The sequence below is a fragment of the Lagenorhynchus albirostris genome, chromosome 20 (assembly GCF_949774975.1).
Source record: "Lagenorhynchus albirostris chromosome 20, mLagAlb1.1, whole genome shotgun sequence".
Taxonomy (NCBI): Eukaryota; Metazoa; Chordata; class Mammalia; order Artiodactyla; family Delphinidae; genus Lagenorhynchus; species Lagenorhynchus albirostris.
Window position 1 is genome coordinate 8,384,134 of NC_083114.1, and position 25,972 is coordinate 8,410,105.

General features: G+C 42.5%; 1 protein-coding gene across 4 annotated transcripts in view; it reads right to left on the reverse strand.

The window, feature by feature from the left end:
* Nucleotides 1–25,972, reverse strand: part of NDEL1 (nudE neurodevelopment protein 1 like 1) — a 75,417-nt gene that overhangs the window by 21,803 nt on the left and 27,642 nt on the right. The window contains exons 5-10 of one of the 4 annotated variants that reach the window (XM_060133398.1): nt 24,774–24,910; nt 21,583–21,756; nt 17,294–17,385; nt 12,356–12,507; nt 9,015–9,091; nt 4,383–5,631 (exon numbers count right to left, since the gene is read on the reverse strand). In XM_060133398.1, the coding sequence (XP_059989381.1) occupies nt 9,049–9,091; nt 12,356–12,507; nt 17,294–17,385; nt 21,583–21,756; nt 24,774–24,910 (598 nt within the window). In that variant the 3' untranslated portion in view covers nt 4,383–5,631; nt 9,015–9,048. Of the gene's footprint in view, nt 1–4,382; nt 5,632–9,014; nt 9,092–12,355; nt 12,508–17,293; nt 17,386–21,582; nt 21,757–24,773; nt 24,911–25,972 lie in introns of those variants that run through there. The other 3 variants (XM_060133397.1, XM_060133396.1, XM_060133399.1) reach the window with 3 other exon arrangements.

The following is a 25,972-nucleotide window of genomic DNA, read 5'->3' on the forward strand; positions in this document are numbered from 1 at the left end:
ACGATAGGTGTTTTCATAGTTCCAGCTGGCGCATTTTTCTTACCGGTTTACAAAATAAAGGTGTGTCTTATAATTGCTGACGTTTGAGAGTCCATGAAATACAGAACTCTCCTCACTAGGCTGGCGCTGGGGTGGAACCTGGGGGAACCTGCACTTTAAAATTTCCCCAAGTATGACTCAGCCCGGTCACCTGGCAGGTCAGGGAGCCCCCTGCTTTGTGCTACTTGGTCAACTCTCAGAACTACTCAGCACAATTCTTCAGACCAACTGGGGCAGTGAAAGAAATCAGTCTTGTTACTTCCATTTTTAAAAAATTTGAGCAACTTTACAGGAAAATTTAGAACCTTGACAAATAGTAAACTATTTTCATCTTTTCATTTCACTTCTGATTTTTTTTATAAAGCTGCAATTGCATGTTCATCTATTTTGTGTCCTCATTGATCATTTCCATTCCCACAGATTAGCACAACTGCACACTTACATTTCAGTGGCTCTGTGGTCTTTTGTTCAGCTGATAAGTCATCCCAACCATTCCATTCCCCTGCCATCAGACATTTATATTAGTACTGTTGAGACCGATTTTGTTTGTTCTTACTACCATAGATGAAGAGCTGTTACAGCTTATCACATTGTTAGATTGAGTCAAGACTTACAGAGGCTAATTTAGTGACACCAATATGTAAAAGTGTACCTAGTCCCCTAAATTCTAGGTGACAGCAGGATTTGCTGGGGAGGGTGGGCAGTTAAAGCACTCACTTTTTTTAGAACCAAAAAACTGCTTCATAGCTCCATCTACTGACAAGGCTCTGAGCCTCACACAGACGTCGCTGTTGATCCACGCACAGAAAACTTGCCCAGTCCTGCCAGCCCAGCACCTCATTCCCAGGCCTCCACCTGCATATCATGATCCAAGCAGAATGCCCATATTTCAATGGGGGCAGCAAACTTGATACCGGATTAGAAAACACCCCACAGGTAAACAAGTGAAACATCTGTTCAGTTTCCAAACACTAACATAACTCCTGTGGGTGCAGGTGGGCAGCAGGATAAAGCATGACTCCAAATCATAACCCCACGTGGCACAAACACCAGCACCATAAGCTTCGCTCTGTTTTCAAATTTGCCTCTTCACATGCACTATCTCATAAAAGAAGTCTGTTACATTAATATTTACTAGAGATTGTTTTTCCTTAAAATTAAAAAAGGGCTACTGTATTCCCATATATCATATTTTTAAGTCATGGGACCAGTTGTTAGATAAGATGCTCTAAGTCATAGGAAAATGATTTGCAAAGATGCCTCCTGCCCCGCTCCCATTTTTAGAAAAGAATTCAGTAAACACATTCAAATTTTAAAGGCCAAGCTAGTGCTCTCAATTTGTTTCAAACTTTGAGGCAAATATAGAGAGAAAAACAACCCATGAAGTAAAAGTCAGAATGTAGAAAAGGCTTATCTTAGCATCCTCTAGGCAAACAGTGCGGACAACTGACAGCCTGGACCCAACCCCCCTCAGGCCCTGTTCCCACCAGCGGCCAGGCAGGAGAGACCTGGCTACAGGCTGCCCCCTAAAGCCACTGCCGCACCCCAGGTCATGTCCCCTTCCCCAGAGGTGCCAGCTTCCACCTTGGCTCGCAGGAGATGCTAATGGCGTCTCCAAGACAGCTTCTGAGAGAAACAGAGTCCACACACGACAGACAAGATTGGGAGAGGAGGAGGGTGGATGAGCCGCATTCCTCCCGCTGCAAAGGCTGTGTCGCCTTCGTGCGCATCACTTCCAAGCGTTCAGAATCAGCTCACCTCCTGAGGCATGAGACAGAGTCAAGGCCAGCGAGGCCTCGAGTTTGACAAGGTGGTGAAGACAGCAGAAAACCACTGGGCTCCTTTCCAAACCTGGCTCTTCCGTGAACCAGCTGTGTGAGCTTAGGCCAGTCACCTAAACCCTGGGCCCGCCTTCCCATCTGTAGACCGAGGCAAAACCAGCTCATCCTGCGCCCAGGTCACTGTGTCTAGTTGCCACTTGCCTACTTGTGACTCAACACCCCAGCTGTGGCTTCTGGCTCCTCACTGGGTTGGTGGGGTATCACTTCCGGCCACTCAGCTGGCTCCTATTTTATGCAGGAAGATGTTTCAGGAGCAAGGGATGGGAATGGGTGGTGAGACGAAAATATCTGGAGACAAGAAGCTGTCCTTTGCCACCTGGAAAATCAGCCCCCTCCACGCAGGGGAGACCATGTGGACCCAGCCCAGGGGCAGCTCATTCCTGAAGGTTTCAGTGTGAGCCACGCAAACCTGGCAATCGAGCAGCCCTAGGAAGAGAACCCACTCAGAGGACCTTTAGCTATACAGGCAAGCAGTTAGTAGAACTTTCATACCAGGAAGCAAATGCTCTATTTGAGCAAGTACAAAGCAGCATCTTGAACCAGATACAGAGGGTCACTGACTTACAATGGTTTAAGATTTTTTTTGATTCTAGCATGATGCAAAAGCGATACACTCAATAGAAACCATGCTTTGAATTTTAGATTTTAATCTTCTCCCAGGCTAACAATATGCAGCCCAATCCTCTCTCACAATGCTGGACAGGGCAGTTCCTGGTCAGCCACACAATCACGAGAGTCGACAACCAATACAGTTACAACCATTCTGCACCCAGACAACCGTTTGGTTTTTCACTTTCAGTACACTATTCAATCAATTAGATGAGATAATCAACACTTAATTATCAAATAGGCTTTGTGTTAGATGATTTTGCCCAACCGTTGGCTAAGCGTTCTGAGCATGTTTAAGGTAGGCGAGGCTAAGCTATGATGTTCAGTAGGTTAAGTGTATTAAACGCATTTTCAATTTACAATGAGTGGGTTTACTGGGACGTAATCCCACTGTAAGTGGAGGAAGATCTGGAATCCACGGAGAAAGCTAAAAGAGGCTGGGGGAATCAACCAGCTTCCTCAGGGGGTCATATGCCAAGGGCTGCTGCAGCTATCAAAAACCAAAACTATGTGGGAGTCCTGAAGGGGCCAGAAATAAGCCTAGCAGCACACTCCGTACTTTCACGGACCTGGCCTGTGCTCTCCTGGACCCAAAGCAGTGGTGAGACATCAGTGAATAACACGTGGGCCCCTGCAGCCAGGGCCCTACTCCCAGCCACTGCCTGAATAACAACTGGTGAGATGATCCCAGGGGTGTGCAGCTGGAGAGGAAGTGAGAAATCGCTGGGGAGCCAAGGAAAAGGATTGAAGCTCCAGAACTCATCCTTACTTTAACCAGAGTAGCTCTGTTTGTTATGTTTTAGATTTGGGGTTCCTGCATAAACAAAGAGGTCTGCTAAACGTTGAAACCTCTGATCTAATCCAACCCTTCCAATGATGGCTGGGAAAGAAGCTGGGAGTCTGCCCATCAGTAAGAGACCTGGAGTTTTCTTTTCAACTGTTCCGCCAGCAGAGCTGGGCACAGCACACACACACCAGGACAAGCGTCTCTCGTGAGTCAACTTATGATGAAATCTCCAGGAACAACTAATAGAAGCTATTCCTGCCTGCATACTGACAGAAGAAAAAAGGTTTAAGGTATCCTACCTTAATGTTTCTTATGCACTTAGGAACTGGATTCACTTACTTTTCATTTACATATAGTCTTCAAACTACAAACTACTCCGTTTATGCTCTTTGTTATAAGCAGTGCTCAGAATCTGACACATTAGTACAGATGCTCCAGTTAACTCGCTCCTCAAGTCCAGTCACCCTGTCTCTTGCTACTAAACATCTGGCACCTTCTCTCAAGGGATGAGGAGAGAAGACCGGATCCAAGTAACCTCTAATCCCAGAACACCAGCATGTGTCATGAACAGCAGCCCAGCAGGAGGACCAGCTCCTGGATCCATCGCGGTTACTCCAAGACTTAGCAAGCTGCCTCCCTCAAAGTGCAGGTCCCTCCTCCCAGATTCCCACACGGGGCCAGGGCTATTCTCAGGCTCTCCTGGAAATCACAGCTAGGAGCACAAACCAGCATCAAGAACCAGCATGAGGAACACATAAGCCACGAGGATGTACTGTACGACACAGGGAACACAGCCGGTACTCTGTATAACTATTAACGGGATATAACCTTTAAAAATTGTGAATCGCTATATTGTATACCTGTAACTTGTGTAAAACTGGACATCAACTATACTTCAATTTTTAAAAAAATAAATAAAAAACAGTCAGCATGAGAATGCCTGTTCACACATCCTGAGGCCGCCTGAATTTTCTTTGCCCTATTCCACAGCTGCTGTCCACATCCCCGTGTCCCATGTCACAACAGAAGTGACATTTGAACCTGGCTTTGCAACTCCAGCTCTTCTCTCCCAGGATGGCAGAAACCCAATAAAGCAACCTCAATCCTTTTTCTTTTTTTTCTGTGAAATTTATTGTTTCCACATTAAAAGATTTTTTTGAGGGGGAGTATTTTTTTTAACCACGTGATGATCCTACACAGCTGCCCAGAGTAGGACACCATCATAAGTCTTTAACATGCCATATGAGTTCTGAATAAATAAAAGCTACAAAGCCCAAGTTATATACAAATATCTTAGGCAATAATGTTTACAAACCTATGTACAATAAAACAAATGTAAACAGTAAATGCAGCATGAGAGTAATCAAAGGATGCACAGGGACAACCACTTATGGTCAGTCTGCCCCCAGGAGCTGGCACCAGCCAGTCCCTGGAATCAGGCCACTCAACCCTTCCTAACACAACTGGACAGGCCCTCTGAAAACAAAACAAAAACACTCTGAAGGTGTCATTTAACTAAAGGACCAGAGAGCTGGCGAGGAGGTTGCCACCACCCCCTGCCCCGAGTCTCAGGCACATGGAGGAGGAGGAGACGGCAGGGGCACAGCCCTGCACGTGCCCAGGTCCCAGAAGCTCCTGCCACCTGAGCTCAGACAGGCATTTTGCTGCTCTGGGAGGCTAGTCTATGGAATGATAACTGCTAAAGTAAAACCAGAAGGTGCAGAAAATGTTCCCTAATTCAGTGACCTTCCTGACTCTTTGCCAGCAACAGGCCCAAACCGTGGGGGTGGAGGTGGGGGACACATGATCCATGAGCACTGGAGATGCTTGGGTGGGAGCTCAGGAGGAGAGCACACGTCGACCTGATTTGGGGGAGAACCTCTAGAAGATCTGCAATGTCCTAAACATAACTAAATCCTATCAGTACAGCAGGGAGGGGGCTATGCGGCAGGTGTGATGAATGGGTACTTCTGCATCCAGTGACCAAGTAATACGTGTATGTATCACCTTGTGACCCACAAAAGTGCAATCATGTGAAACCAACGGCACTACGGCGAGAAGAGAAAATAGCCAGTATTGATGTCGCGCAGAGTCCTGGGGCTGGGCAGGGCCCAGCAGCCGCCACTGCATGCAGCCTGCCCTCTGCCAGCCGTGGGGAGGCAGACGGAGGGGCACGAGCTGGGCCCGGGCACCGAGGGGTGAGGCGTGGGTGTCCTGGGTTGTTGCAGGAGGGCGGGAGCCCCGACCTGGAGGCCAGGCACTCACACGCTGAGAGGCAGCATACCCGGTGCCGACGACGGGCGCGAGGAGCCCAGACCGGGAGGAGGAGAAGCCGGGTCAAAGCCGTTTACTGCCCTGCGGGGGTGGCCAGAGCAGAGAAGGAAGGGAAGAGAAAGAGAGACTGTCATTTAAAATCACTCGACACACAGCGAAATTCATTTGCTCTCTACAACTACTCCTCTTCCCGGCCTAGAGCAGAATCCTGATGGCCCAGGGGAGAGAGCTGCCTAGAGAGCATGAGCTGGTGAGAGACGTGAGAAGCCTGTGGTCCTGGGGGTGATGACACTACTTGCTCCCTTCTCGGCAACTTCATCACACTGGCCGTGGCAGCCACAGCCCTGATTGATTTCCCAACAGAGCAGGTTAAACGTCTACCAGTAGGGAACTACCTAAATAAATAAGGGTACAAAGCAACAATGAAATATCATACAGCCATTAAAAACACATTCCAGGGTTCTTAACAGCACGGAAAATATTCCGAATGTAATTAACGCTAGGTGGAAAAAGCATCAGGTTACCAAACTGGATATGCTCCATAATATGAAGGCAAAACAGTGAGTAGTATATATTCTGGACTACAGCCCCTTATACAGCTAGACATTACCACCCAGAGCTAAATCTAGAACGTGTGGACACACACACGCACCCCCACATATACTACAGAAGGAAAATGGAACAATAGTTACTCTTCTTCCCTCTGAGTTGTGGGTAAATTTTATTTACTACTTTATACTTTTCTGTTGTTTTCCAAATCTCCTACAATGTACAGGAACATCTTAAATAAGGGGGAGAAAAATAACTTTTTTAAATTGTTCAGCAAGCAAAGCCAGATGGGTAGGCTTCTCTGCCACCTTGTGAGACACCAGCCCCGCCCAGCGCAAGCACCTGCAGCCAGGACCCAGCCCCGCCCCAGCCCCAGCGCCCAGCAGCACAGCCTCAGGAAGCAATGAGGGAATGAGTGCAAGGCCTGCAGCCCCTCTCAGGACACCACTGCAGCCCTTCCACACTGACAAACTTCCTAGGAAAATGTGTCCCACTCACAACTTGGGAGATGCCACCAAGTGCAAGGGGCCGGACTGCCCCACACGTACCCACCACTGTCCCCACCGGCCTACTCATCAGAGGGGCCCAGGGAGTTGAATACAGACTCATGGACAGAGGTTCTCTTAAAAAAGCAAAACACAGACACATTCCCCACCAAGATCAAGATGACAGTTTCATACACTGAAGAGGTGAGGGCAACCTCCTGGAGAAACAGGCATGCAAAGAGACTTGACTAATGACCCTTGACTACTTTGAAGAACAGTTAACATCTGAAGAAACTAACCTGCGTATAGATTTTGAGTTGGAAATCATGCTACCCGCACAGGCCAAGAGCAACAGAAGGGGCTCTGACCAGTGCAATCTCTCCCTGTTGTCCATTTTCCACCTCAGTGATGCACACTCAAGATTTTCTCTTTTCTCTTTGGGCTGGGGAGGTCTGATATTTGAGCTTCATCACATCTGAAAACTTTAACTCATCCCTCCCCATCCTCCAAGGCTGTATGCCTTTGCCTCTTCTGGGGACAGAGCCCACATCCACATGCCATTGTAGCCCTCACATAATAAGCCATTTGTCTGTCATTTGTCTGCCTGGTCCCAGAGCCCTGATGCCTGCCTCTCCTAGAACCTCAGGGAGAACTAACTAGGCAGGCCTCACAAACAGCTTCAGCTTTACACATGTGGACATCAGATTCCGAGCTGCACAGAGCATGGCAGAAGGCAGGGCTACAGACAGTCCCCAAAACTCGGCAGAAAGGGAGCACTGCTGGGTGCCAAGAAGAACCTGGCGCCTGTCCCACAGGCGTGCAAAAGCAGCAAATGTGAGGACGGCTCCACATGCAGGCTTAGGACTGAGATTCCTACATCTTCAGGAATGGACCTTTAAGGAATGTTAAGTTCATCCCCATTGTTATACTGCCAAGGAAACAAAAGCAGGAGAAGGTCCAGCCATTCACCTGAGTGCACCCTGTGAGCTTGTCAATGGGGAGCTGGGCCCACAACCTGCCTCCAGATGCCCAGGCCATTATCCTTTCTCAGTTTCCTCCTGGCCCAGGGACACCCGACAGGCTCCAGTGAACAAGCACGTTGGTGCTCCCACTGCAGGTTGCTCTAATGGGAAAACTAAGCAGTGCGATCCAAAATATAAAGGGAAAACAAGAAACTAGATAACGTAGCTTCTCTGTGTGGACAGAGATGGGAATTCTGGATTTGAAAGTTCTATGGGAGAGAGAGAATAACAATCCCCCAGGGTCTTACCTCGCTCCCCTCTTGGAGTCAAGAATCAGTAAGTAAAAGACCAGGAGGAAGGAGAAAGCTGAACCTAGAGGCAGAATTATCAGTCTGGGGAGGTCCCTTGAGGGAACCACAAAGCTGTGCAATGAGGAAAGGTTTCCAAGAAAAGAAACATCTCCATACTCACCCCATTTGGTTTTAGAGAGCAGCAAAAGAGCCGAAGGGCAATGTCCCAGTGGACAACACAGGACTGAATGGAGGAAAAAATGGGCAGGGATGGAGATACAGATCTGGGAATCATCTAAGTAAAAAAGGTTCCAGAAGCTATAAAATTTCCTGATCATACCACAAAAATCTAGTTTAGGAGTCTGAAAAATAGAGAATCCAGCTAAGATAAGGAACTAAAGGTCAGCTGTAAATGGCAACAGAAGACGTGAAAGAGGGAAAAGAACCAATGCATGTTTAGAAGCTGGTCAGGAGGATAATAAATTTAACACAATATAGATAAAGCATGGGGACTAAATCTGTCAAAGCAAGAACAGGTACACCTGAGAGGGCAGAAAAGAAAAGGAAGAGATTGGGCTAGAGCTAATTCAGGAGAGCAGGCAGACACACTCCAGACCCCAGTCTTCCAGCTATATGGATAAATGGAAGCTCAGCACAGCGCCAGTCCTCGGCCCAGGCTCTGCAAACTGAAATTTACATTCCTCAAAAGGAAGGCAGCCCTTATACACGTCCCCATCTACCATTCCAGTGTCCTGAGGGAACACAAGCGTGAGCACAGAGGAAAGTCCCCACACAGCAAGAATCCAATATCATTAGTGCTGCTTTGAGAAAACAGAAGACACTGGGTAACAGGAAGCACCCCAGGCCCGTGGAGGCAGTCATATGCGGGTCCCAGGGCCTGGCAGTGACCCCCAACCCCCCGCCCCAAGACGGCTGGCGTCACCTCTACCACACTCCCACCTATAACAGGAGTACCATCAGAGCACTTCACAACCGCCCCAGGACCACTACAGCTAACTTGTTTTTGTTTTGCACAGCTGAACCAATAATAATGGTGCACAGTCAAATCAAACAGGAACTTGAAAGCTCACTCATGGGCTGGAAGTTGGTTAAAGCAGTCAGCCCCATGCAGTTAGTAAAACCAGTTTGTTAATGTTAACTTGTCTTCCACCACACACCATGATTAAGAATGAAAGAGCACAGCAAACAAGTTCAGTTACCCATGAACAACGTGGGAAATATAACTTTTTCTTGCCTAGTAAAAGAAAGGAAAAAATATTAAACAGTAATACAAATACTATTTTCACACCATGCCCTAAAATTAGTTTACGTTCACCTACACCCAACCCAAAAGAAATCAGACTGGCTTACAAAATTAGGACAAGTGATACGTAAGAAGCTAAACAAAAGCTATGGAGAAAACAAGAACATTTTTGAGAGAACTCAAATGACTGCACTGCATGTGAACTGGTGTCCTTTTGGATGAGTGATATGAACAGCTGGTAGCAGTTGGAGGAAACAGCAACAAAAGGGAAGTAGGCCCAGCAACCCGCATTTTAGGGACTGAAGTGATCAGACTAGATAAAATCCTGACTCCAAGAAGCCCTCAACTAATCAGAACTTACAAAATATTTTCAAATCCCATAAAGCAATACATAACAATAAGGCTTTATGTTTACGTGGTAAGGCGTTGCTTCATCTCAAGATTCTGAGGGAAGCAGGAGCGCACAGTGTATACACACACATTAAATACGTGCACACGCACGCAAACCAACTTTGGCAAACTCTCCCAAACAGTAACAGTGCTACAGACAGACTCCTTGGAGTGAGAGGCAGCAGGCAAGTTCTAGAGCCAAAGGCTTTTTTTAAATGGAAAGCTTCTTCTCATGCTGAAACTACAAGCTACACTTCTACAAGAACTGTCATTTATGCTTTTAACCAGCCAGGTCTAATAATGGAGCTGGGAGTGGGGATATTTACCCCTTCCTTTTGCAGCAGGTATATGCCATCATGGTTTTTATCTAGTCACCAGGTGAGCAGGAAGGAAGGCCAGAGGTAAAAAGCCAGGCAGGCCAAAAGGAAGCCAGAATCAAAGCAAAGCAGCAAGGAAGTAAGAACATAGCAAAACCCACACGAGAGTTATCCTCAGGAAGATGGCAACTACAAACGTAACTCGAGCAAGAATAGGTTAATATTTGAGTGTGCATATACAATCCATTTACCATGTAAACTAAACACTTGAGAAAAAGCCAACCCACAAAACCATATTTCATTCTTAACAGAAAGAATACAATTAAAAATTTGTTCTGGGCTTCCCTGGTGGCGCAGTGGTTGAGAGTCCGCCTGCCGATGCAGGGGACACGGGTTCGTGCCCCGGTCCGGGAAGATCCCACATGCTGCGGAGCGGCTGGGCCTGTGAGCCATGGCCACTGAGCCTGCGCATCCGGAGCCTGTGCTCCGCAACGGGAGAGGCCACAACAGTGAGAGGCCCGCGTACCGCCAAAAAAAAAAAAAAAATGACACTCCTCAAGGTTGCCTGGAACTCCTAAACATGTGGAATATTAATTTTATTCTTACCACCACTGAGGAGCCCCAACGGTTAGAATAAAGTTCTGATTTATATGTTGATATTTTAGAATGTGCTTTTAATGAAATGTGTATAAAGAAAGCCCTGATTTATATATTATTTTAGAATGTGCTCCTTAATTAAATACATATACTTCAAGGTAGAATTCTCTTAAGGGAGAGAGAAAAACCAGAACACTCCACTCCACAAGGATGAACAACAAAAAGCTTTTTAGAGTGGACTATGTATCAAATCAAGGCCTCCACAAATGTGCCACTGTCACCGAGGAAAGCAGAAAATACAAGTTCCTTTAAGAAGTTGTGAAAATTTCTATATTGCTTTCACAGAACAAGGACAAGCTGCCTCTATGACTCAAAGCAGAGACAGTGGCAAGGGACCACTGGTGCCTCAGTTGCTGCTCCACTACCAGCTACCTTAAGTCACACGGTCAGCATCTCAGACCATAGGTCCTAACCAGTTACCTAGACCAAGGCACACCCATACAAGAGTATATGCATGCAGCATTTTGTTGGTTTGTTTTTTTTTAATTGAGTAGAACAATATGTACTGACACGGAAAGATACTGGCAATATAAGTCACCACAGGCATATTGTAGAGCAGTATTTAAAGTATCCCAGGGACTTCCCTGGTGGCACAGTGGTTAAGAATCCGCCTGCCAATGCAGGAGACATGGGTTCGAGACCTGGTCCGGGAAGATCCCACGTGCCGTGGAGCAACTAAGCCCATGCGCCACAACTTCTGAGCCTGCACTCTAGAGCCCGCAAGCCACAACTACTGGAGCCCGCGTGCCTAGAGCTTGTGCTCCGCAACAAGAGAAGCCACCGCAATGAGGAGCCCGCGCACCACAATGATGAATAGCCCCTGCTCGCCGCAACTAGAGAAAGCCCGTGTGCAGCAACGAAGACCCAATGCAGCCAAAAAAAAAAAGAATCCGTCTGCCAATGCAGGGGACACAGGTTCGATCCCTGGTCCGGGAAGGTCCCACACGCCATGGAGCAACTAAGCCCGTGCTCCACAACTACTGAGCCTGCGCTCTAGAGCCCACGAGCCACAACTACTGAGCCCACATGCCACAACTACTGAAGCTCACGTGCCTAGAGCCTGTGCTCCGCAACAAGAGAAGCCACCGCAGTGAGAAGCCCGCGCACCGCAACAAAGAGTAGCCCCCGCTCGCCGCAACTAGAGAAAGCCCGCGCGCAGCAATGAAGACCTAACACAGACAAAAATAAATAAATTAATTAAATAAATAAAATAAAGGAGCCCATAAGTTTTTAAAAGTGTATAGCAGATGCATAAAAATATGATTTTACATGCCTAGGAATAACTATAAGGATGCAAAAACAGTGTGAAAACAGAAAACACTTTTTACTTTATATACTCTGTACCAACTGACATATTTTTTGTATTAAGGATGTACCACTGCTTTAATCTTACAACAATTTTTTTTAATTCTCAATTCCCCAAAAAACATCTTCACATTATACAAAACTTGTATCTCCTAAACTGTACTTGATCCAGTGGTTTTATATTTTTCTAAAATCTTCAGACAGAAGGTTTGTTGAAGAGTTCACACATACATGACCATCATGTTCTCTTCTACTCTTAACAAATATTTGCCAAGAAAGTCTACTAGCCTGCAAGCACCTTGAGCACAAGGACTGCATCATAGTCATCTTTAAATCCCCAGAGCCTAACACAGCTGCCTTTCAAGAGTCTGCTTCCCAGGACAGAAGCTTCAGAGTCAGGGTTCCCAGGGCAACAGACTCCATGGGGACTAGAAGACAACAGACTTCATGTCCCCTAAGATCTCAATGATAACGCTTCAGGTAGGTTTATCAAACTGAGTTTATCTTTTCAAAGTTCAACAAGCTCAATTAATAATGGGCAACTTCACTACCCAAAAAATTAACGTTTAGAATTTCCAAGACTTACCCTTTGTCGAAGAAAGACGTGTGCCCTGATCGAGAGAACTTCGTGCCGTTGCTATTCATCACCCCACAGTTAACATTCCCTGAAATATAGGATTTTCGTGATGCTTGGTCCTTTGCAAAATTCCTGCAAGCTGCTAATTTGGATTCTAAAGCCTACAAAAGGAAGAAGGAATGATTTGGTTGTCAAAACAGTAGCTGCACATAAAAATTTGCATTTCAAACCATTTCTATTTCCAGACTCAAATCTTATTCTCTCAGTTGATAATGGTGGCTGTTTAAGCCATATCAATCACCTTTCTAATAGAAAGAGGGAATATTTATGCTGACTCCCTTTCTAATGAACTCAGAATATACACTTCTCTCAGTGTTACTGAGGGATACAGATATAATCCTCACCTTACAACTAAGAAAAATGTGGCACAGTATACAGAGATGTATCCCAGGTCTCTTGGCCCTATCCACTGTTTCTTTCTAAGTTGTGGACTGTTAGTTGGCTAGTTGGGTGTGTGCGTGTGCGTGTTTTGGGAGCAGGCATTTTAAAGAATGCAAAAACATCACTTGAAAAATTTTTAAAGCGGCCAATTCTTTCTTTAGGGCTTCAGGTTAGTCATTTCTACTGTATCAGAATGGATAAGTTCATTTACAACACCTCACATGAAGTTAAATGCTACTCTACTTCTGAGAGCACATTGTAAAACGTCTAATACCCTTCGTCTATAATTAAATAATTCACCTGAAAATGACACCAGCCCGTTAGCATTTACCTCTAAACTGAGTGCCTGCTTAGCACCTGTCACCACAACACCTGGTCAGTGCCAGGCTCTACAAACCAACAGATGACATGAAGAGAACAGAAGTTTCTCATCAATTTCCATTGCTCACAAATATCACCAATTCCCCCTTTCCCACAAACACTTTACCAAATCAAACCCCTCTCCCCGAAAAAAAAAAAAGACAAAAAATAGTCCAATCCTATTATCCATGACTCTAAGGAATGTGGAATACATAGATAAATTAAACCCACAGGGACTTCCCTGGTGGCACAGTGGTTAAGAATCTGCCTGCCAATGCAGGGGACGTGGGTTTGAGCCCTAGTCAGGGAAGATCCCACATGCTGAGGAGCAACTGAGCCCGTGCACCACAACAATTGAGCCCACGTGCCACAACTACTGAAGCCCATGTGCCTAGAGCCTGTGCTCCACAAAAAGAGAAGCCACCACAACGAGAAGCCCGCACGCCACAACGAGAAGCCCACGCACCGCAATGAAGAGTAGCCCCCGTCACCACAACTAGAGAAAGCCCGCACGCAGCAACAAAGACCCAACGCAGCCAAAAATAAATGCATAAAATAAATTTATTTAAAAAAATTAAATCTACAGATAACATATTCCACTCTGAGAACCCTCCCCCCATAATTTCAACAACGGCTATTAAGACAGAGCAACAGAAACAGACTGAAACTTCTTTCTCTTCTCCTTTCTTAAAACAAAAGTACCATGACCTAGTAAAATAACAACGGAAGAAGGAAGAGAGGTAGTGACCTTGTAGGACAAGCTCTGAAAAAGCATTTTTTCAGCATCTTCTTAAATAGACACATACACAATAAAAAATTGAGAGCCATTAATTTCCTATATTCAAGACACTCATTTATTTGTTCTGATATTTGCTGAGAATCTATCATATAACAGGCACAACTTGTATCTGAGGTGTCGGTGAGACAGCCTAATGCAAGCACTGGGTCTGGCAGTCAAAAACAGTGGCCTAGAAATCAAGATTTAGACCATATCCACACCAAGTAGGAGATGAAACTGTGGTTGTGAAGAAGATCAGAAAGGTAAGGACAGAACTCTGAGCAAAATCAACACCGAAAGGGTGGGCAGATGAAGACCCAACAAGGTGACCAACAGGAACAGGCAGGAAGGCAAGCAGACGTGACACAGCGACACAGCATCAGAAAAGCAGAGAAAAGAAGGCCATTTCAAAAAAATAAGTCAGTGTTGAACGTTTCAAGTAAAATTAGGACAGAACAGCATCCCTTGGATTTGACAGCACTGAGATCATCAGTGAGCAATTTGAGTGGAGTGAGCAGGAAACATAGCCCAGACTAGGCTATCTGGGGAGTGTGTATGCCATCAAAAATGCTAACGATAAATGGAGACATGCTTTCAAAAACTTGGCTGGGAAGGGAAAAGAGAAACAGAATGACAGCTAAAGAGAGACGCAGGGTAAAAGGAAAGAATAGCTGCTTTTATTTTTGCTCTTAAGGTTTAAAAAGTGTATAATATGTAATATATAAATATTAGATATAAAGTACAAATAGTAAATATAAAGTATATATATGTAATACATTATATATAAATATTGCATATAAATATTAAAACATATAGTAAAAATCTGAAGATACAGGAGACATAAAGATGAGAAGGCTGGAAGGAATGAGATCCAAAGCACAGAGGGACAAAATTAGCCATGGGAGGAATGTGATACTTTTACCACTGAGATAAAAAGGAAGAACAGCCACAGAGGTAATAATAGGAGAGTACTAAAAGAAGGTTAAGAGAGGAAAACAAAGTTTAAATAGATGGCCTTGATTTCTCAGTGGAAGAGGATGCAAGAGTGGGAATGGGGCTTCCAGGTGAAGTCAGTGGACAAAGTAGTGTGAAGAAGTAGAAAATGAAATATTCATAAAAGTATGCAGGGGCTGGAGGATAACAGCAGACCAAAAATTCTAACGACACCTTAAAAGACAAACTGTCAGCTGAATGTGTAAACAATGCAAGGACTCTTAAGTTCAACTTTCGTGCACCATTTCTAAATAAACTACTTAAGGTACTAAAGCAAAACAGGGAACAAAGATGACAACATGGGGTCCAGGAACAGGCAGAACTAACCCAAGAGTATAATGAAGAGAAATTCAAGGCTGACAGCAGTGCAGCAGCCCTAGAAGCATATCAGAGCACTCAGTAAATAAGAAGCCGGAAGATACAAGATATAGCAAAGAAAGTGTATGTTTCTTCCCTCCACAAGAAAACAAAGGTAATCAGAAATGCTAAGTAAGACCAATGATAACAAAAATATCCAATGATATACAAATTATATATGCATACAAAGGCTGAATGTAATTTTAAAAAATAAAAATGGTTGAAAAAATAATAATAAAAAAATAAAAAAAATAAAAATGGTTGAATTCGTTGAAATGACAGGATTTTAGCTTTTTTCTTTTTATTTATTTTATTGTGATCTTGTAAAAATTGTTTCGCAGTGAAAATAATAAAAAAAAAAAGATGGCCAATTTAAAAAAATGTTAAGAAAAAGACATACATATCAACTGTGATACAAATATGAAAAAACCTAATATGGTTTTGAGTAAATAATAGGTAAAGAACAAAATGCTTGAAACACCTGTTGAGCAGCACAAGTAAAACAGCCCTAGAGCCCAGCTCCTCCTCTATGATTATTCAGTAAATAATACACATGTAGGCATAATATTTTAGGTGCTGTTGACTAATTTTCAGAACCAACCAATGGAGAGCTCAAGAAGGGACAGAGACACACAAACAGGGAGCTGAGATACAGTCTAATAAATTCATAAACATAGGTTTAAGCATGTTATTTAAAGTTATAAAAATAACCAAAAGAACAAAAAATAAAAAATTAGGAGGATGTAAGTTAGATGTAAGTTAAATTCCTCATCTTTTTGCTTAAAGTTGTTAAGATACTGAAAAGCAAGCACATTACTTCAAGTTATAGGTTACAACAAATAGGTTACACTATTACAACGCAACTCTTACGACAGCTAGGTTAAAGAAATTATGTTAGGAGTAAGGGAAGATTACTCTATGTATGAATGATTTGTACACATTACTTTTTATAGTAACTTTAAAATGCAGATTTAGAGTTAATCTGACGGTCAGACAATAATTTTATGAGCCAGAAAAGGTAACAATAGGACCTTCTATCTTGGCCTCCCATTTCTTCTTTATGTAAAGTATAATGCAATTTCTGCTTTTTTCAGAGTCACACGCACACAAAAATAAGTGAATGGGCAGTGGATAGTGGGAAGTTTCAGGGGTAGATTATTGAAAAGAGAAAAGTCACTGAGGGAAACAGGAAAGAAAACGGACTAATGCTAGAAATGCTAACTTTATAGTGGCTTAAAAATCCACGAGGTCATATGACTGTTTCCTGCGATCTGGATGCAGGAAAGAAATCCAGTTCCTTGACTGATCCAGGCTGCAGGTCTCCTCCATGGCCAAAGAGCCCATGAGTCAACAATGGCAGAGTAAGCGATCCGTGGATCACAGATGAGTAGGAACAAAGTGAAAGCAAGAGATAAGCGAAAAATCAAAACAAGAGTACTGCTCTCGATAAAGTCAAAGAGTAGGTATTACACAGAGTAAAAAATTGAGTAAGCACAAAACCAAGTTTAATATTCCAAAAGCCGGAATGTTCTGGAATGCAAGGTTAGAGCCAAGGAGACAGCACAGGAGTTGAGGGGGCCAAGCAGCAGTAAGACGTGTATGACTAAGAGAAGAAATTCATGTCATGAGCCAATGCGGAAGTCCTATGAAGAAAAAGCCTGGGGATGACCAGGAGGACAGCAAGCAGAGCAAAGAAAAGGATCAGAGGGCGGTATAAGACACACAGCCTTAGAGGAAGTAGGAGGAATCACGATGTTTTAGTAACAGCCATGGGGAACATGAAGAAGGCCCAGTGGGAACCTGGGAGCTAAGCGCAGGGACCCTCTGCAGAGGCACTGGCAAGGCTGAGCCCTGGAGGTGTTCACAGTCTCAGCTGGTCACTGGATGCTCTTGTTTCTCAGCTTAATTACAGACTTTAACACAGGAAGGTATCCTTTTTTCTTCCCTCGCTGCAAATTAAGAAATAATTCATTACCTTGGCAGCTGAAACACCTAGTGATAAATAATTAAAGGCTTACCCCTACTTTCCGTAAGAGGTCCCCCACGATGTTTAGTGCTGATATCCTAGCTGAAGGAGTCAGTGGACTGGTACCAAAGCCGTTTGGTATAGCTAGAGAAAAATAAAAGGTGAGTGATTACTCTTGCAGTTCCCTTTACATTTGGGTTTTGATATTACAAAGCAGTATACGCTCAATGAAAAATCAGTATAGTATTCCAAACTGTGGGTAAAGTGGAGATACCACAAATATCTCCATTGGATGTTTAGATTATATCCAATTTTTAATCATTATAAACAATGCTAAAAGGACATATACCCTTAAAACATCTAGACAAGTATTTCTGGATTTCCTGCCAATTTGATAGTCACTTTGTTTTAATTTTTGTTTCCCTAATCAAAGAGTCATTTGAATCTTTTTTTCTGGAAGTCATCTGTTTAATCTCTGCACTTTTTTCTACTGGGTTGTCTTTAATCAATTTGCAAGGGCACTATACACTATAGATATTCACCTTTTCTCTTATATATGTTGTACTTCCCAGTGTGACATTTATCTCTTCAACTTTGTGGTTTGTGGGGGAGCCTTGGGCTTCCTCACTGCAACATAATAAAAATGTTCCCCACATTTTCTCCTAATGTTTTTCTAAAAAACTTTTCACCACTTAGATTAGTAAACTCATCAAATATCTAAATTTTTCCCCTCCAAATGGATATCTAATTGTCATAATACCATTCAGTGAAAAAGACTTATCTCATCTGAAATGGCACTAAAACCACGCACTGAATTCTCTATACATTTCAAGTTCCATTAAATTATTTGTCTATTCTACCAGAAATATGCTGCTTTAGTTATTATAGTGTTAAAATATATTTCCTAAAGGGCAAAGCCTCTTCTTGTTACTAACCTATTTCAAACTTTTATTGACTATTCTTGCAAATTTACTCTTCCAGAGCAACTTTATTAAAAATAAAGTTTTAGGGGCTTCCCTGGTGGCGCAGTGGTTGAGAGTCCGCCTGCCGACGCAGGGGACACGGGTTCGTGCCCCAGTCCGGGAAGATCCCACATGCCGCAGAGCGGCTGGGCCCGTGAGCCATGGCCGCTGAGCCTGCGCATCCGGAGCCTGTGCTCCGCAATGGGAGAGGCCACAACAGTGAGAGGTCCGCGTACCGCAAAAAAATAAAAAATTAAAAATAAATAAATAAAGTTTTATTTTTATTTTATATTTGGCTGCATTGGATCTTTGTTGCTGCACGTGGGCTTTTCTCTGGTTGAGGGGAGTGGGGGCTACTCTTTGTTGCGGTGCGCGGGCTTCTCATTGCGGTGGCTTCTCTTGTTGTGGAGCACGGGCTCTAGGCACACGGGCTCAGTAGCTGTGGCTCGCGGGCTCTAGAGCGCCGGCTCAGTCATGGCGCACGGGCTTAGTTGCTCCGCGGCATGTGGGATCTTCCCGGACCAGGGCTCGAACCCGCGTCCCCTGTGTTGGCAGACGGATTCTTAACCACTGCACCACCAGGGAAGCCCCAGAGTAACTTTAAAATGAACTTCACAACTTAAAAATCCTATTAGAATTTTTATTAGAAATTTAAACTATTGAATGATTTGGGGAAAATGGATATTGCAACTAAATTAAGTCTTCCTATTCTGAATCATGGTATTTAACATGATAATTATTCACATCTTCTTTCATGCCCCTCAGCAAAGGTTTTCAGCCGTGCACATTTCTTCAATTTATTTTTGAGATATTAAAGCATAGCAGTTAAGAGCTCTGGAGCTAAACTGCTAGAAACACATCCATCTCTGCCATTAACTGTGTGACCTTAAGTAACCAAATGTGAAAGGGGGCTAATAATAGCACTTAAATCATAAGGTTGTTGTTAAGTTTAAATTCATTAATAAATTTTTTAAATGCAGAGCACACAGTAAGTGCTCAATAAATGTTACTATTATTTTTATCTGCTTTCTACAGAGTTGTAATCAGCAGGTAAAATGCTTTTGTTGCTGCTGCTGCTACCCTTGTCCTCTAGAATATAATCACACTGAAGGTAGCAACTTAGTCTTATTAGACCACTATCCTCCCCACATCCTGAGTAATACTTGACACATAACAGGTGCTCAATGTGATACAAATAAACTGCTATACTTCTCTTGGCAGGAATTTCTGGATCTTGTTTTTCCCTATTCCCCTCGAACTTTATATTTTAGGTATTATTAAATCTGTACTTTTCTGGTAAGTTGTCTTGAATGCTTTTTGGAAACAGGCATTTTATCAATAAAACACAATTAGAGCTAGACCACTTCGTAGAGATCAGCTCTTCAATCTTGCCACTGATTTCTCTAACCTCTGGCTTCTCACTGTGTCTGTGCAGACTTTCTTGTCATGAAACAGCAGCTTTTAGGTCAGTGAAAGCTCATGCTGTCAGTTCCAATCGAAAAACATGTCTGACTGGACAAATATTACTGCCCTAGGGCTGACATTACTGTACCTGTGCCAGAGCAAAGCTCTATGTCCTACTAACACCCCCTTGAGGTTCCAGACTATTCTGATTAGTGCTCAACTAAAGAGTTTTCAGAATTTATCTGCATAATTCTAATTAGTAACATAAAAGCAAAGCTTTGTTAATTCTCAAATGCTAGTAATTCTAAGGTCCTCAAATACACAAGCAGCCATTCCGAAAAACGAGAGCTTCTGATGACTGCTGTAATCTATATACTGCCTGCTCTGTATTCTCAGCAGCAGAGTCAGCACATACCAGTACAATCAATAACGTAACTATACAGAATTTTCACATATCTTACCTCAGCTCATAAAAAGACGAAAATAGGGTGACTTATCTATTCAAGGGCTACTGAGCACTTGAAATGTGGCCAACGCAATCAGAAACTCAATTTTAAATTTTAATTCATTTAAATCAATAAAAATTTTAAATTTAAATAGTCACATTGGAGTAGCTACTGTATTGGGCAGCACAAACATGGAGTGCACTAACCACCCAGACAGAAACCTTCTCGTATCACTCTGAAAGATAAAGTCCTATATTTTTTAAAAAAAGTGTGACGAAAGACAGCTTCCATTGGGGGAGAAGAAAGTATGGGGGGGGGTGTGGAAGTAGCTGAAATATGATCTCCAAGCTGCAAAAACTAAATAAATCTCAATTGAGAGCTTCAGGGTTCCGTTCTTAACGTTCTATCTAGTGGCTACTAAATCGTTTTTCAGCTTACCTGGATTTAAAAAAATACCCTGACTGATGGCAAAAGGCATATTCTTTCTGTACTATTCATCAGTTACTCTGAACATCACCTATGAAAATGGCAGCTACTGAGGCATGTTATAGAATGGACATGTCCACCCAAGCCAATCTTAAGTCTGAATGGTAACTCAGTGAGTCTCTGTACTTTCTGTGTATAAAGCCTTCTAGTCTCCCATATGTCAAGTGGCAAAAGAAATAAACTGCATTTAAATACAATCCCAAACACAACACCGTAAAGCAACTATACTCAAATAAAAATTAATTAAAAAAAAAATACGATCCCAAAACTTGTGTGTAACAAGGTGGCACAAACACAAAAAAGCACACACAATAGAAAAAAATTCAAAGTGTTAATAAGAGTTGACTTTGAGCCCTAAGATTGCAGATGGATTTTATTTTTTCTCTTGTTTTTCATTTTTTCTACATGAACATGTATTACTGCTATAGTCAAAAAATAAACTTCCCTTAAAAACCTTTATTAAGGGCTTCCCTGGTGGCGCAGTGGTTGAGAGTCCGCCTGCCGACGCAGGGGACACGGGTTCGTGCCCCGGTCCGGGAAGATCCCACATGCCGCGGAGCAGCTGGGCCCGTGAGCCATGGCTGCTGAGCCTGCGCGTCCAGAGCAATGGGAGAGGCCACAACAGTGAGAGGCCCGCAAACCGAAAAAGAAAAAACAAAAACAAAAACCCTTTATTAAAATTTCAATTTATTAAGCTGCTCTTGTCTTAAATGTAGCCCTCATCTCACTGCTTCCTACTAATGAGTTGGCCTAGGAGAACAATGCCTTCTGCTTCACTCAGTGCTAGATTTAACCAACTTTTAAACTAAAATGATTGCTTAGGGACCTCCCTGGTGGTCCAGTGGTTAAGACTCCGTGCTTCCAATGCAGGGGGCATGGGTTCGATCCCTGGCTGGGGAACTAAGATCCCACATGCCACACAGCATGGCCAAAAAAAAAAAAAATTAAAATGATTGCTTAAACCTTAGCAACCCCTGCTTCACCAGCAAAGCCTCTTAAGTGGATAATCAACCACAGGTTCAAAAAGAAAAGACACTACAAACCTTTTGGTGAAGGAAAGCTGTTCTCTGTTCCTTTGCCAACAGGAGTAGCTGGCAAAGAAAGTGATGCTTGGACAGCAGAATCCATCTTTTCACAGTCTAGAGTTGGAGAACTGGGAGCCGACTTTCTCGTTACTTCCTGCTGTCTCTCCCGAACAGCTAGTTCTTGTCTTAAATCTGTAAAATGTTGCAAAAGTAGTAATATTCACTAGAGGAAGCAAATACATCAAGCAAAGTCACATCTGAAATGGCATAAAGACACTCTTCCTAAATTACTACTTCTCAAAAACGAATTTCCTATTTAACAATTTTTATTTCCAGGGGAATAAAAATGACAACAACCCTACTGTCTACATGATCATTTAGACTTTAAAAATGCTATAAAGTTAACAGAACAATTATTTATGCCTATATGAAAAAAGAAATAGGGCAGAGTCCAAAGTAGAACTCACAGTGAACATATATGACACAAAAATAAATATTCTTTACCAACTCATTTGCATTTATTTTGAAATGATGATGTAGTTTGGGGATTATTACAAAATCAATGAAGTGTATTTTTGTCATTTTAAATGGCTTGGTTTTTTTTTTTTTACTAACTATCCTATGAAATACTTTGTTTTGAAAGGAAGTAGTCAAAATAGTTGCAAATTATTTTCTTGTTTTGAAATATTGAATTTTTAACCCAAAATTAATGTTTTCTTTTCCAGTTATACAACTGACCTACAGAATACTTGCTTATTATTAAAAAAAAGATACAAAGTTACCATACTCCTGGGTATGTATCAAAAAGAATTCAAAGTAGGACACCGAGATATTTGCACATCCATGTTCATTATGGACACATGATAAGTGAAATAAGCCAGTCACAAAAAGATAAATACTGTACGATTTCACTTATATAAGGTATCTAGGGTGCAGTAGTCCCTCCCTTATCTGAGGAACATATGTTCTAAGACCCTCAGTGGATGATTTACGTCCACTGAGCATGATGGTGCAAAATTTCATCCTGCTACTCAGAACAGCACACAATTTAAAACTTATGAATTGTTGATTTCTGGAATTCTCCACTTAATATTTTCAGACTGCAGCTGACCATGGGTTACTGAAACCATAGAAAGCTAAACCTCGGATAAGAAGGGACTACTGTAGTCATACCTAACAACAGTAAGTAGAACTGCAAGGCTTCCCTGGTGGCACAGTGGTTAAGAATCTGCCTGCCAATGCAGGGGACACGGGTTCAAGCCCTGGCCCAGGAAGATCCCACATGCTGCGGAGCAACTAAGCCTGTGTGCCACAACTACTGAGCCTGTGCTCTAGAGCCCGTGAGCCACAACTACTGAGCCTGCATGCCACAACTACTGAAGCCCGCGCTCCACAACGAGAAGCCACCGCAATGAGAAGCCCGCACACCACATGGAAGAGTAGCGCCTGCTCGCCGCAACTAGAGAAAGCCCGCGCACAGCAACGAAGATCCAAGGCAGCCAAAAATAAAAATAAATAAATTTATTTTAAAAAAGAGAGAGAGAGAAAGTAAAACTGCAGTTGCCAGGGGCTGGGGAAGGGAGAAATGGGAATTTGTTGTTCAATAGGCAAAGAGCTTCAATTCTGCAACATGAAAAAGTTCTAGAGAGCTACAAAACAATGTGAACATAGTTTAACACTACTGAACTGTACCCTTAGAAATGGGTAAGATGGTAAATTTTATGTTACGTGGTTTTTTTTAACCAGAATTGTAAACTTAAAAATAGGATAGAGTTAATATTTTATACATTATATAAATTATGAGTTATTCAGATGAATAAACCCTCCCCCAAAAAAGGAAAAGTCATGAAAAAAACAATTTTTAGAAGAGCAAATAAACATTAGCAAAAAGTTCTCACAAGTAGTAACCAAAGAACTACAAATTAAAAACAATGTGATATCAATTTTCAACTTTCAAATAGATTTTTAAATAATTTTAAAATCTGTTTTTGGGGCTTCCCCGGTGGCGCAGTGGTTGAGAGTCCGCCTGTCGATGCAGGGGACATGGGTTCGTGCCCCAGTCTGGGAAGATCGCACATGCCGCAGAGCGGCTTGGGCCCATGAGCCATGGCCGCTGAGCCTGCGCATCTGGAGCCTGTGCTCCGCAACGGAAGAGGCCACAACAGTGAGAGACCCCCGTACCGCAAAAAAAAAAAAAAAAAAAAGAAAAGAAAGAAAGAAAATCTGTTTTTATTATTCACAATACTAGTAAACATTGTGAGAAGGACACTCAGTCACTGCCAGAGTGTAAAGTTACCAACTTTCTAAAAAGTAATTTAGCAGCATCCATCACAACCATTAAAGATACTTGTATCCTTTGCCACTTCTAAGAATCTAAGAAAATCAAAGATACTCCCCAATATTATGTACAAGGACACTATTTACAGCAAAAAATTAACCACCAATAATAAAGGACCCATCAAAAAAAATCATATATAATAGAATATTATACATTTTTAAAAACCTGTTTCAAAAGATTTTTTTTAATGGCATGGATTACATTCACTATATTAAAGGAGGATAGAAAAAAAATATATGTATATATAATGTGGTTCCAATTATATAAAGGAAAAAAATATACAGATATGTTTATGTATAGTCACAGGGAAGAGTGGAAAGAAACACACCAAACTCTTAGTGGGTTCTCTCAAGATAAAGGGATTGACAGAGACTTTTAGTTTCTTCTTTACAATATTCTGCATTCTAACATGCATGAAAGAAAAAAAGAGGGAGGGAAGGAGAATTTTAAAAGAAAGTATATATTCTCTATATGTATAATATGTATACAGCAATATGTACACATAGGTAATGCTAATATGTGCATGACAAAATTATTTAGGACAAGCAAAAAGGAAAAACTCCAAACAAACCAAGCAGTATATATGCACAGTGGTAATGGTTAAGGCTTTGGGAAACAGACCAGGGTTTGAATCCCTACTGACAACTCAAACTCTCTGTGCCTCAGTTTTCTGACCTATAAAATGGGGATAATAGTACCTACCTCCTAGAGTTGAGGATGTAGATATTGAATAAACAGATTCAAAGTACTTAGCATAGTGTTTGACAAAAGCATATAAAGGTGTAGCTTTAAAAAGCTGATCCTGAAGCTAGCTTAGCACTCTCGCTCAGGGACAGTAAGGTAATAAATATTCTTTAAGTATAAATTTTACCTCTTGCTTCATCCTTTAACCTCTGTACAGAGACCAACAAAGATTCCTTTTCATCAAGTTCACTTTCTAAAAATGCATTTCGTTCAATGGCTTGATTTAGCCTTTGTTCAAAGTCTTCCAGCGAAACTATTGTTGCCCTAAAAAAAAAAAAATGAGAGTCCATGAATTAAATAAATAACGTGCAAATAGCTACTACAAAAGGAAACTGTCAGTTTATCTCATGCCATTTCCTGACCTAGAAAGCCTGGCCCAGTTAAAAGAGAATGATCTCGCCCCCTTCTGACCTCTGGTGCATTTAGTGTCTCTACTACCATTTGGGGCCATTCAATGTATTCTTTTCTCTTAAATTCCCATCTAAATTCCTTCAAGTGTCTTAAAGGAAGCCTACTTATCATACAATTTATATCTCCCCATTGGACTTTAAACATGAGTCAATGAAGTTTACATATTTTCAGGAAGAAAACTTTTTAATAGTTTTAGAGTATGTTAAGAATTAACTAAGAATTAGTTTAAAACGCAGTCCCAGGTCCCACTCTATTTACTTTCTTCCTACCAAGCTTTTCTTCTTCCCGCATTTCTCATCTTATTTATTCAGCAAACATTCACAGATACCTGCTATGTGCCCTCTACCCACTATGTGCTACAGAAATAAAATTTCCTAACCTCAAGTTAGAACTCTCAATGCCAGGGGTCCCCAGCAGGAGGTGAGCGACATGAGTGAGCAAAACTCCATCTGCCGCTCCGCATCGCTCACATTACCACCTGAAAACCCCCTCCACTCCACCCTACCCCCCACCCCCGTCCCTGTCTGTGGAAAAACTGCCTTCCACGAAACCAGTCCCTGGTGCCAGAAAGGCTGGGGACCGCTGCTCAATGCCACGTCCAATTTTACCACCTCCCGTCAACTGTCAAAACGCCTCTCAATTCCATTTGCTCTCCTCCAACCTTCTGCCCTTGGCTTAATTCTTCATCCATCACCTAGATTACTCCTCAATGGTCTTCACATCTCCTCCTCCCTACTTTCAATTCCTCAGTATTATCTTCCCAAATCACAATCTGATAATACTCCTTTGTTTAAAAATTCTTAAGGAGCACCTCTTTGCCTACAGAATGACTTTCAAACATAGCTGAGCACAAGGTTCTCCACAACCTGGCCCCAAACATCTTCTAGTCTCATCTGTTCATCCATACTGTCTTTA